This window comes from Cornus florida, unplaced genomic scaffold (genome assembly GCF_030987335.1).
Source record: "Cornus florida cultivar Cherokee Brave unplaced genomic scaffold, ASM3098733v1 CherokeeBrave_3.0.0_Hap2_Chr03, whole genome shotgun sequence".
NCBI classification, from domain to species: domain Eukaryota; kingdom Viridiplantae; phylum Streptophyta; class Magnoliopsida; order Cornales; family Cornaceae; genus Cornus; species Cornus florida.
This window is the reverse complement of record NW_026775573.1, coordinates 10,698,876-10,711,479: the sequence shown is the minus strand read 5'-3', so window position 1 is coordinate 10,711,479 and position 12,604 is coordinate 10,698,876. Positions and strand designations below refer to the sequence as shown.

At 34.4% G+C, this 12,604-nt stretch overlaps 2 protein-coding genes across 4 annotated transcripts in view; both read right to left on the bottom strand.

Moving 5' to 3' along the window:
* LOC132299442 (THO complex subunit 1) overlaps positions 1 to 1,803 on the bottom strand; it is a 29,730-nt gene extending 27,927 nt beyond the window's left edge. For all 3 annotated transcript variants that reach the window (XM_059796051.1, XM_059796053.1, XM_059796052.1), the window contains exons 1-3: positions 1,710 to 1,803; positions 1,497 to 1,538; positions 1,113 to 1,196 (exon numbers count right to left, since the gene is read on the bottom strand). In XM_059796051.1, coding sequence (XP_059652034.1) covers positions 1,113 to 1,196; positions 1,497 to 1,499 — 87 coding nt within the window. In that variant the 5' untranslated portion in view covers positions 1,500 to 1,538; positions 1,710 to 1,803. The remainder of the gene's footprint in view (positions 1 to 1,112; positions 1,197 to 1,496; positions 1,539 to 1,709) is intronic.
* Positions 1,804 to 3,333: 1,530 nt separating this feature from the next.
* LOC132299441 (uncharacterized) lies at positions 3,334 to 10,523 on the bottom strand. The gene is made up of 6 exons (XM_059796050.1): positions 10,298 to 10,523; positions 9,492 to 9,756; positions 8,770 to 8,884; positions 6,784 to 6,902; positions 3,748 to 3,808; positions 3,334 to 3,632 (listed from the first exon to the last, which is right to left on the bottom strand). The coding sequence occupies exons 2-5, from the start codon at positions 9,713 to 9,715 to the stop codon at positions 3,757 to 3,759; spliced, it is 510 nt and encodes a 169-aa protein (XP_059652033.1). The 5' UTR covers positions 9,716 to 9,756; positions 10,298 to 10,523; the 3' UTR covers positions 3,334 to 3,632; positions 3,748 to 3,756.
* Positions 10,524 to 12,604: the final 2,081 nt, after the last annotated feature.

The window sequence follows — 12,604 nt, the reverse complement described above, 5'->3', positions numbered from 1 at the left end:
AGGATTAAATAGTATGAAAGCAATAAAATCCATATGTGGTTATTTTACACGCGATGCTTGTAGAGAATCTTTTAATACAACAACAATTATGAAAAAAAAAAAAAAAGATAGGCATAACATCATAAGCAACGAGGGGTGTTTTTTTATATGAAAACATGTCAGAAAATTATTGTTGTTTGCACTTTCAAGACAATCTGAACCAGGTGAAAAGCGTGTATTTTGATAGCTAAAAAGGACTATCATCACCAAATCATTCAACAAATAAATGGAAGGAATAGGAGCAAAAGCATACTATAGAACCAAGTTTACAATCTCTGTCACAAAAATTAGTTTTAATAAATGTTAGTGTTTTACTGTTCATCTAAGTGAAACCATAATTTGAGTGCCAATGTTGAGTTAGAATTTTGTCATAAAACCAGACATGGATATCAGTTGCTTCAGAAGGAGAAGTAATTCGTGAGATTTAAACCAAGAATCACATAAACATTCAACTTTGATTGGACAAAGAAGATGAATATTCCTTTGATTTTAACATTGCATTCATCTGTTCTATTCGAGACCATATTCATTACCAATGCATTCATCTTCACATAAGTCGTAGCATCTTCTATTTTATTTTTTTCCCCTGAATGGGGACTGTTTTATAGATCAACAAAAGATAAGCAATACAGTACACAATGAGAACAGCAAGGGCGTACCTCACTTTACGTCAAGGAAAAGAAAAGATAGAGAGACAAAAACCACTTTCAATATAAGAAGGAAATGAATCGGTGAGAAAGACTCAGAAAGAGGAGGGCTAGCATATGCCGTATCGCCACTAGATCATCTAAGGACAACCCAATGCCAAAAGCAGCCTTATAGACAAAAAATAATATATATGTAAAAATCATAAATGCACATATGCTACACAAAGTACATATATAAGTAAATACTGTACTGAAAAGAAGCAAATTTACAGACCCTTCAGATATCACATTCTCATTTACAGAAGCAACCCCATCACTTTATCATCACAAATTAACTGCCTAAGCCCATTTGGGTTGCACCGAGCCCATGCACAAAAACAAGCTAAGTTCCAATCCATTTATACTTGTGAGTTGTGTGACAATTACCTGAGGTTTTATTGCTTCTTGCACCATCTGAAGAGCAAACCCTTCAGGTGGCCCAGTTTCCACTATGGCCTTCCTGAATAAATCCTGAGAACAGAAAACAAAGAACAGAATAATTACAACTTTCATATAGAAAACTGAAAATAAAAACTTCAATAATAAACCACGTTCACATGAAATCAATGTTACACAGTAATCGAGTTCAGCTTTAACTATATTACCACTGCCACTCGGTTCCCGGTTAAACATACCCTCGCCAAGAATCAAATTTAGGGCGGAAAAATTATTACGTGAAATTTAAGATTCAAAATTTTCTTTTTATTGTATTTTCTCAGCAACCAAACAAAATACAAGCAAAATTATAAAAATACAAAGACAAGGGCTTACCATATCAAGTATTCAGCTGGGGCTGGCTTCACAACCAATGCTCTGCAGAGAAAAATTGGTAATTAACATCATATAAGAGTACAAACTGTAGTTGTTCAACACCAAGGGTAAAAAACATAGAGAGAGTGAGAAAAAAGGAAGAAAATTTAGTCTGGTTCGATTCGAAATTCACAGAATGCTTGATGTACGTTTACAGAGAGTGAGAGCAGGTACCTTTTAGCGATTTTGCCTCGGCTCAAGCAAATGATTGATGAATGAGTTGCAGAACACGAGAGAGAGAGAGAGAGAGGGGAATAGGGTCCGATAAAGGGGGTTAAACCCGAATGTGATTGGGCTAAGGGCTACGGGCCGTGATGGCTTGCTTACATCATAAATGTAATTTTGTATAACATAAATATATTATCCTATTTCAGACTTGCAGATTTATATCACAGTTATAACCACACTTCACAGTGACAGTTGGGAAAGAATATAAAAATATATATATTAACTTCACTAATCAAAGAAGAATTCAGCATGTTTTATTAATTTATTTGATCAAACGTAAGAATAGTTCTCAAATCATAAAATAGTAAAAAAAAAAAAGGACAAATGCCTCATCTGAGGAAACATCTTGAAATTTATTTTTCAATAAGTGATATGGTTGAAAATTTTCAAAATGCTTTCAAATACAAAATTAAAAAATATTTGATTTTAATAAATTATCTTTTACAGTTTTATGAAAAATGTTTTTTGTTTTTAATTATTTATTTAAAACTTTATTTTGAAAATTTTACAGTTTTGCAGACAACCCAATATATCGTCTCTTCAAGCCAGGGCACCATAAAAGTTTGCAAAAGTATCTCTTCATCTCTCAAGTAATGTTATATAGGTCATCATGAAAACTAGATTGGCACAATTTCCTGTACAATTTAAAGCAACCTGTGAATCTTGATGGGTTTGCAATAAACTAAGGTTATGGTGTTCCATGAAATTAGAGTTATAGAATAAAAATTGATTTAATTGAAGAAAATTTTGGTGCAACTTTGAACTAAATTTTTTTTTATTCCACCGATTCTAATTCGAATGCTCCAATTCCATGGTAGCTATATCCAATTCCAAGTAACTTAACATAGCCTAACATTGTGTTAAGCTGCAAGGAATTAAAACCTCAGAATTAAAATGGGTGAAATTAGAGAACATTTTAATTCAATTATATGAGTTTTCTCTTCAATTCCACAAATCTCACAATTTCATGCAACTGAACACGACCTAAAATCATTTCCAATCCATTTGGAATGACGGGAATCACTCCACATGTGAGATGATCACGGCCTGTAACACATTTTAGGATAGACAAGACATAACATTGGATAATGCACTACGGTATAGAAACAAATTCGTTTCTTGATACATTGAAAATACTACCAAAGTTGAAACATCTTCAAGGCCAAGAGAATGTCGTACTTGGTTAATACTAACAAGTATGAATAGACCAATAGAGTCAACAAACACTCACCAATCACAGCTACAAACATGAAAAGCTCTACTTTTGCATGCCAAACATCCCAATTCTATAGAGGAAAACTTGTGAAAAATAGAAACTGAATAATTTTTTACCACCCCAAGTTCAAGACCATGCCAATAAACCCTTTCATACAAGTAGACCCACCAAATCAGCAGACTCTGAACCCTTTCATTCAACAGGTCCTGTTCGGACTTCATTTGTTTGCAATAGGAATCAGTTATTGAGGAAAAGCACAACAGAAGTGTAGATAAAACAATAGCTATAGCAACTGTGTCTCAGCACTCTTCCTCGCCTAGATAGTATATGTCACCGCTTTCATAAAAATAGGCAAGCTGGAAACGGTCTCAACCTCATCTTGTTATATTAAAAGGCTCCATAAGAAATGAAAGCCATGACATAAAAAAGAAAGAACACCAAGTAAAATTTCCATAGCACCTGAGCACACATGATTAATTTTTCAAGTCAAAATGATTCTCATACAAACAAATTATCCAGGGCATCTAAACATAATGTTGTCTTATAAAACAATTGATTATCTCCCATCCTTGCATCCCTTGAATTAAGAATCAGCTTGAGATATGCATGTAAGAATGAACTGGTCTGCTGAAGGCCAAGGCAAAAACCGTAATCTGCATGACATGTAAGATTATTTTCAATGCTGTGAGTAATTAACAGATTTATAAGCAACTCCATGAACATAGCACAGTGACAATGGATAAACAAATAATGGTGGTCGAGCAATACCTTGACATACTATCCAAGGCCTCTTACATACTGGTCCAGAGTTGTATTAAATAGCTCAGACCTGCACAAGTAATTAGAATTTACCTGATAAAAGAGTTGATAACATCCACTGAATAGAAAAGTTAAACCTACTCTCAAATCAAAATTTATTTCTTAAGAATCAAAACATCAACAATTTTAGACCCTACTACTTTTTAGATAAAGCAATAGTTTCTATTTTCTGCTACTTTTAGTCAACTTGGCCTACTTGCTTTTAACCTTGGGTTGTCTCAACATTCTAAAATAACAAGGAACCTCAAAATCCTTCTTCACCTCCATCGCCAATGGTATTTCATTCATAATGGTCATTTTAAAGTGAGAAAGCTCATCCCTACCTTTAGACGAGAAAGCTCTGTTTTATATGCCCTGGAAAATAATTTCATTCATAACGGTCAGTCACACCTGGTCAATAATTTTTTTTAGATTTGCAATAATCCCTTCAAGGAAGAGGGGAGAGGATAAAGAAGAAGAGAGGAGTAGTAAGACCAAAAGAATGCTAAAACACACCAGAGGGGACATTTTCCATGTAGACTTGCGGTATAGAAAAAGCAATCCCAGCCAAGGATAACAACCCAGCTAGTTCTCATTTTTTAAATCATTCCTAAGGGATTCAGGAGTGATTCAAAAGATCTTTTTTCTTATCCTCCTCCTACTTTAATTTTCTGTTACACTTCTATACCGGCAACAGAACCATTTCTTAAACCATTATATTCAACTTAAATCCAACTTCTATAAGCTCTCCATGAAAATTCAACCTTAGCAACCCAAAACTCAGAGAAGGAGCCAACTTACCATCCACAGGTACATACAGCAAAAGAAAAGCCCCTGAACAACCTCCAAATTTCTTTCTTTCCCAATACCAAAACCCTAACCAACAAGTCTCTAATTAATCTAAAAACCTTTCTAAAAGGAACACTGACCTCATAAGCAATGTTGCAAAGTCAAACTCTTAAAGTCCTACATTTTAAGTATTGGCTCTTCCAGTTAACCTCGTCTCAAATATCCCTTCTACCAACTACAATATTTCCTCGGCTTTGTAAGACAATCCCAATTCCCAATGAAAGCCAATACAAAAAGCAGGAAGAGCACCTATCTCAAAACAAAGGTTAGGCGCCAACCTGGCCATATTATCCACTTTCTGTATAGAAATCAATGCACAATAAGCAACACCTCCAACACAACAGCACACATTAAAGGTGCCTAACTCACGACAGGATGATATACGCTGTCTTTAAAATGATAAACAGGAATTGTCACCCTCCCAACGCGGGGAGGCGGGCGAGCTGGCAGCCAGTTTAAACCTAGAGTCACAATGTACCTCCTTCACCACCTTACTAAGCATGTCACTCAACACCCCCATCATGAAATGAAAATGGAAGCGGAGGACAGATATCAGACGCCTCAAATTTCCAAAACCCAGTTGAACAGCCATTGGCTAATATAGAGAATCTCATGGTTGAAATACAAGCCTTTATCTGTTTACTCCACTCAGAGCCAATACTCATCAGCTACATCACCCAACTTAAAAAACCCAGCACATAACCATAAGCTTTCTTAAGATTCACTCTGAACAAATTTTGCCAGGTTACTTCAAATTCTTTAGTCAACACACTCACTAATTACCAGACTGAAACCAGACTCTGATGCCTTTTTTTTAAATTAAAAAAGGGCTTTTCGGGAACCAAAATCACCTTTCCGTCCTCTCAATGCTTTAAAGCCAACACCTTACTGTCCTTTGGTAGGGGGGAGAATGGGAGGAAGGAAAAGGGAAAGGGACTTACGAAGAACAGACAGAGTTTTACTTGTTAGGAAGGGGATGAGGAGGGAAGAGAAGATAGGAGAGAGGCACTTTCATATTAAATCCGCCATATTCTGCCTGGAAAGAGGAGAGGGGGAAGGGGGGGAAGAGAGGAGAAAATGAAAAGAGCCCTTTTTTTAATACATTTTTGCCATATAACCTCCTCTCCTTCCTTTAATATATAAAAGTATCATTGCAGAAGCAAGCAGCATCCTTCCCTCCCTTGCCTTCCCACTTAACCAATAAAATTTAGGAAAGCAGAACTTCCTTCCACTATGGATGCCTTTTGAACCTCCTACACTCTCCCATTCCAGCATCCATCCCTCGTGCCCAACAAACCATTAGCCATCAACTTATAAATAATACCCGTCATTTATCGACAATAAAACCTTTGATGTCCACCATGCCTCCTTTTCAGAAACAATGCAATAAAGTAGGCATTTAAGCTTTTTTCAGACCTATTAGCATCAGAGAAGATGTGCAAAACACCCATAACATCCTCCCTTACAGAACTTTGAAAATGTTAAAATAACAACGTAATCAACCTGTTTGACTTGGTGTTTTATCCCCATTCACACTGTTCCAAAACACCACCACTTCCTCTCTGGTAAACAGATATACTATCGACTCACTATCTTCTGCCTCAATCTAACCAAATTCTAAACCTTCTAAGCTAGGTCTCCACTCTCTTGTCCCATGTAAAACTTCTCATGAAATTCCACAATTTCTTGATCGTCTCCTCCCCCAATCTATTAGTCTGCTCCATTATGATTGAACATCCTATATTCATCTGCCAATCAATATATTGTCCCCGTCATTCAACCACAACGCCCAAGACTTCTTTCTCCAGCTAATGACATCTGCCCTTACTATTTAACCAAGCTCCCTCTTCCACTCCTTCCTGCCTGCCTCCTCTCCATCCGTTAACACAGGTCATTCATGCCACATGAATGAATAAAAGTTCTATTTTAAAATTTGATTCGTGTGTTATTTTATTTTCTTTTACAATATTTTATAACCATCCAGAAGGAAAGGAAAAACTGAATTGTCCTAAATGGTGGAACGTAGACCCGACCAGAAAGAAAGTTGAAAACAATTAACTTATACATAGAACATCTTCAAGGTGGCTTTCACCGGCAAAAATCCTTTATAGTAGATACATCATGTAAAGTCTTAAATGATAAAAACCCATTACTCACCTGATTGGAGTCCCTGGATTGTAGAGTGGATTTTTGACAACATATTCAACATACAAGTTGTAGATATACTTCAGGGATTCCCTTAAATCACCGGTCCTAGGGTGAGTGACAAGTATAATCTGCGAAGAGAAAAATATACAAAGTGGTGCAGTCAGAATTGAGCGTATTAACAGGTATAGTTTCTATCATTTACATAGGGACTTTCAGTCACGTGATCTCATAAATTGAGAATACTTATAATTTAGTTATACCAAAAAAAAATATTCACATACATTAATTAATAACATAAATTTTAACAAGACACATAGAAAACAACTTTCGCAGTACCTTGTGATCCTCATATGTTATCTCTTTACAATACTCTATAATCCCCCCCACCAAAAAAAAAAAAAAGAGGAAAGGAAAACTGAATTGTCCTAAATGGTGGAATGCACCTATCTGAATTGACAGTTGAAACCAATTATTTTTTACACTGAAATCTTCAAGAATGAAGGTGGCATCCACGAACATAAATTTCCATAATAGATACATAGTGTTAAGTCTTCTTCAATGATAAAAAGCTATAGCTCACCTAATTAGAGTCCCTGAAATATAGCATCTACCACAAGGTCCACAGAGTTGTGTTCCACTCAAATTGACAAATCAAACCATGACAGCAATATCAAATGGAATAGCATATTATAAAAATAGGCACTAGAATATGCCATATCAACCAACTCATGGGAGATGGAGACAAAGCAGAGCCAAATAATTTTTTTCCTTCAATAAATAGCCTTCTAAATTCTTTCTTCTTCAGTTCTTCCCAATCTTTTTATCTGCTAATACAATTTAAGTTTTAGTGATTTTTTTTTTTTTTGTTTTTTTGCAGCATATAATTTAAGAGTTCCCCCCCCCCCCCCCCCCCCCCCCAAAGAAATTGTTTGCACCCAAGAGGAGTCAAACCTTAGACCTGATGCTTCCTAAGGCACCAGGGTGACTTGCCACTTGAGCCAATCCCTTGGGGTTGTATAATTTAAGAATTGATTTTGAGTAAATTAATTTTTCTTATCTCCTCTGTGATTAGTATATTATAAGCCACAGAAAGTTCAATTATATGAAAAGTATGTTAGTCTAGTTTTCCAGAAGCTTGATTTTACTTGTTATATGCATCCCTCTAACAAAATTCAAAACTAGGTCATGTCCAGGTATGTAGTTCCACAACGCAGCTAGTTTTCTTGAAGTTGTATCAACCACTTGAAATACTCCAAGCACGTGATTTGCATTTATTACGGCGCTGCATGGGATCACTAATCACCAAGGTTTCAGAGGCGCTGAAGAAATATGCACTAGGAGATAATTTCTATGGTAGCTAGTAAATGCTCAACAACATTTCAGTAGCCTACAGATATAGTGCTCAGGAAGATAATTAAGTTGGCAACTATATGGCTGACATAGAAAGAAACAAATATTAGAATGTTTGAGGGCAGATTCCCATAGTCTAGGGATGTATGAAGTGATTATTATGCTTCATTTTGGACCTCCTGATAGATGATTTTATTAGCAAATGTCTTATAAAAATACTAGGTATTGGGTAATAATATGCTCTTCTTATCCTCAAGGGATCAGGGCCTTTGGCACATATGAATTTGCTATATACTTCATCCGGTGAATTGCGTTTATTTCTAGATGGCTACCCTCACGGAAATCTAAGCAGTTAGGTACTGGAATCCTTCACACAGCGTGTATCATGAGTAAATTGAACATAACAGCAGTCCTAAACTATTCTTGATCCAGTTAAACGTAAACTAATTATGTGTAGCGTATAACTTGCCTCATATGTGACATAAGTCCTATGTGGTCATGAATTTCCACTGATAAGTACCCAATAACGGAAAATTTCGAGTTAAAGCAGATTAGAATTACAACTGAAGTTTCGCATTTGGCGTCAATTACACACGGTGATTTAGAAAAACATAAACAAAAATCAAAACCAATTTAACAAATCACCTTTATCCCAGATGGACTCTCCATAAAACTAAGTTTGTATGTATTGGTACGAAAGCTGTGAAATGAACACCCTTGCCCAGGTAACTGGGGCACCCCAAGATTTCCTTTCTCCGCACTGCCCAAAACAATAATAGTAACAATTAATTGGAAAAAAAAAAAAAAAGAAAAGAAAGAAAGAGCAATAGTTTCATTACACAGAAAGCTCCTTGAAGTACGAGAGACTTCTTGGCCTTGAGAGTATAAATTATCATACTAATTAATTAGAGCGTCCAGCAATACAGCCAATTCTAATAAAAATTTAGTTCCTTATCCAACAATGCTGGAATTTATTGAAGTTTGGAAACTAATACCAATCAACAATCAATAGTGTCTATCAATCATATGCCAAATTCAATTAACATTTTATCAATCTACGAGCAAAGGTTAAGATTTAGAAAAATATTAATGCTGATAACTGCCAATGTGAGATTCTGGATATTCCGTGAATAAAACTCCCATTGTCTTAATTGAAGAATGTTCCATTATATAATAGATAGCATATAAAATGGCAACATTAGCTTCTATGAATGTATAAACTCATCCAATGGCATTATTTGCAACTGCAACTATCATGTTTAGCAATGACTCGTATCTTTAACTTGGTGCAACAATCTATTTTCTTTCAAACGCTAGGACCCTAAGGTTACTTTACAGATTCAAGATATGAGCGAGAAAACACACACCTAGTAGGATCCATTTTAGCTGTTAAGGATTTGAGGGAGAAAAGGAGACCAAACATAAGCTTGTGGTCTTGCTGGGCATTCAGGGTTCGAAGTGGACGGTTCCATTCCCTGTATAGCAGGCAAACCCCATTCCTATTGAACACATACATCATATGAGCATTGTTTCCTGATGCCGTCGGTGCTGGAGGCGATGGACTGATCTCTGACCCTCCAAAGAACTGCATTCTTCCTGACCCAGATCAACGCTTTGGAGAAGTGTATCAGTCTGAACACAAAAAACTTCTGGCATTTAATTTTACTCTTTTTTGTTTCATCAAAGTATAAGAAATATCTATTTGCAGACAGAAATTGGGCGTACAATAATGAATTAATTGATCTTGTACAAGAAAGATAACTCTTCGTTTGGTTACTGGGAAAATGTAGTAAGAGGAAAAAACCTAAAGGCTCCCTTTGTCACTATGTAAAAATCCTTTATTTCCGGTTTTTGGCTTAAATTTCAAAAACAAATATTAAGTTAAGGAGACATTTTATCAAACAGTCGGTGGACAAGGATTTAATAAGAAGCAAACGCAATTTCAATTCAGAAACAAATTGGGTCAAAGAAACTCACAAGAATTTTGAAGATTGTGCTATGATAAAATCAAGTTCCTTCAAATCAAATCAATCAATCCAAAACGTCAATGAAAATTTATATCTATCTATCGACATATATAACAGAGGAGAGAATACCACTGGCTTTGAATTCATAATATACAAACTCAAATCAAACAAACAGGTACCAAAATCATGATTCAAAACCAAATCACCTCGAGAACTAGTTCACTTGAGCCAAAAACGTCAAAATTCTTTGAAAATTGATACGGAATCGCAAACCGTGGTGACTATCGCTGGATTTGGCAAACCATCGTCGGCGTTGGAAATGCTAGCCGGCGACAGGGAGAAAACAAGATGAATCGCGGAGTTCGTGTGGAGAAAAATACGTAGGCAGAGAATGTCAGATGTAAAAAGACTGATAGACCATGGGTAAATTTCTAAGCTCCGCCTTGTGGAAAGAAAATAAGCAAAGTGAAAGCAAAAAATTTTGCAGAAAAAAAAATAATAATAATAATAAAGTAACAAATTTGAAATGAGTATTAAGATGATTTTTTTTTTTTTAATATTAAAATTACCATTTTATAGTTTTTTTTTTTTTTTTTTTTTACCTACACAGTTATTTTAAAAGTTCAAAAATATTTTCAAAAGTATCATTTTATAATTTAAATAGCATGAAACTTATTATAAAATAAATAGTATCGCTAGTAAGTTAATTTTTAAAATAAAAAAAGAAAAAAGAAAACAGTTTTTTCCTTTTTCTTTTTTCTTTAGAATGTTTTAATAGCTATGCAAAGTAATTTTCCTTCGTTACTAGACTCTTAAAATATTGAGAACATTTTAATTTCTTTTATTTTTCTCGTTATTTTCATCCGACCAAATGAAGCTTAACAAAAGTAATAAAAAGTAATGTATAATTACTACTTCTTTTTTTTTTTTTTTTTTGACTCCCAAAGATAAGGGGAGCCGCTCTGTTCTGAAATTATGAAGCATTCATCTTTCTTTATTAAAAAGATTAAATAAATTCAACAAAATTTGTTCAATAAAATTTTGTATTTTAAAACTTTTTCATAATATTCTGTTATGTTCTTAAGTTTCGTGATTAGTTTGGTAAAAAATAAGGAAGACTGCGGGGAATATAAGACACAAAGAGGGATGAGAAAAGATGACTGGTGAGTCATTACTTTGCAAATTTTTACCCCTCTAAATATGAAAGGAAGTAGAGAAGGAAGACTATTAAATAAATTTTAAAGTACGATATTATCCTATGTAATTATTAGATAAACCCAATATTAAGAATCTATCTCTTCCTTTATCTCTTATAGCAATTATTTTCTTCCCTTATTTTTCAACCAATTAAACAAAAAAAATGAAGAACGTTATCCTTTCACTAAAGATTAAATATAGCAAAAATCCCCAACTTGGGATCCGCCCCACCCTGTTTAGGGCGAGTTTGAGGACCTTTTTTTGTAAATGGGGATAGGAATAGGAATGGAGGTAGTTTTTTAAAATCGGCAAGGATAAGGTAAACCTGCCCCACACCTGTTTAGGATATACATTTACAAAAATATCCTTATATATTATGATATATTACTAAATTATATTGAATATCTATAAACACACTTAATAAAAATTATAACTTAATAAAATATCCTTCGTTGGACTGAATCTTGGAATTTGAGAATAAGAAAAATTATGTGTTAAACAAAATTATAGAAATTATGTGTTAAACAAAATTATAGTGTATGTTCGACGGAGATGGGGCTGGGGCTGGGGTGGGGGTGAAAATTTAAACAGGAATGGGGATGAAAAAATTCACCGGGTATGTGAATGGGGAATGAGATTACCGTCCCATCCTGTTTTGCCTCATTGTCATCTCTACTATGGATGTCTCATTCATCCATTTTGTTCCATTTTATTCAATTTATTTTCCTTCACACCGAACGGTGCATTAGTTATACTAAATATTACAATATGAGTTAAAAAATAATTAATTTAACTTAAAACCGACTAAAAAAACCCTATGCATAGAAATTTATTTTTTTACTATTTTTTGAAAGGCACGTGTAAAATACTTTGTTATATGAAAAATCTCGTATGGTAGAAAGCTTGAAATACAATTGGTTTATCGTGAAACTAAAAATGGTGTAATCTCAACTAAAAGTCTAAAATAATTCATAATTTCGAAATGGTCGGTGAAATTTTGATAGAAATAGGTTACAAAAAGTGTAAGTGGTGTATAATGAAATCAAGATTGGTATAAACTTAACTAGAACATGACTCGATGAGCTCGATATTATTATTTAAAGGAATGCTAATTACAGTTTCACAATTGGTGCAAGGATTGGTTAGTTTTGAATATATTAATTACTTGAGTTTTTATTTTTATGGGGTTCTACATATATTACTTTTTTAGACAAAAATACTATTTTAAATCATCTAACATTTATTTTTATCTCCTCTTTTGATCTATTCATATGGGGATGTGTGCGTATGTGTGTATATATATATATCACGGAGTA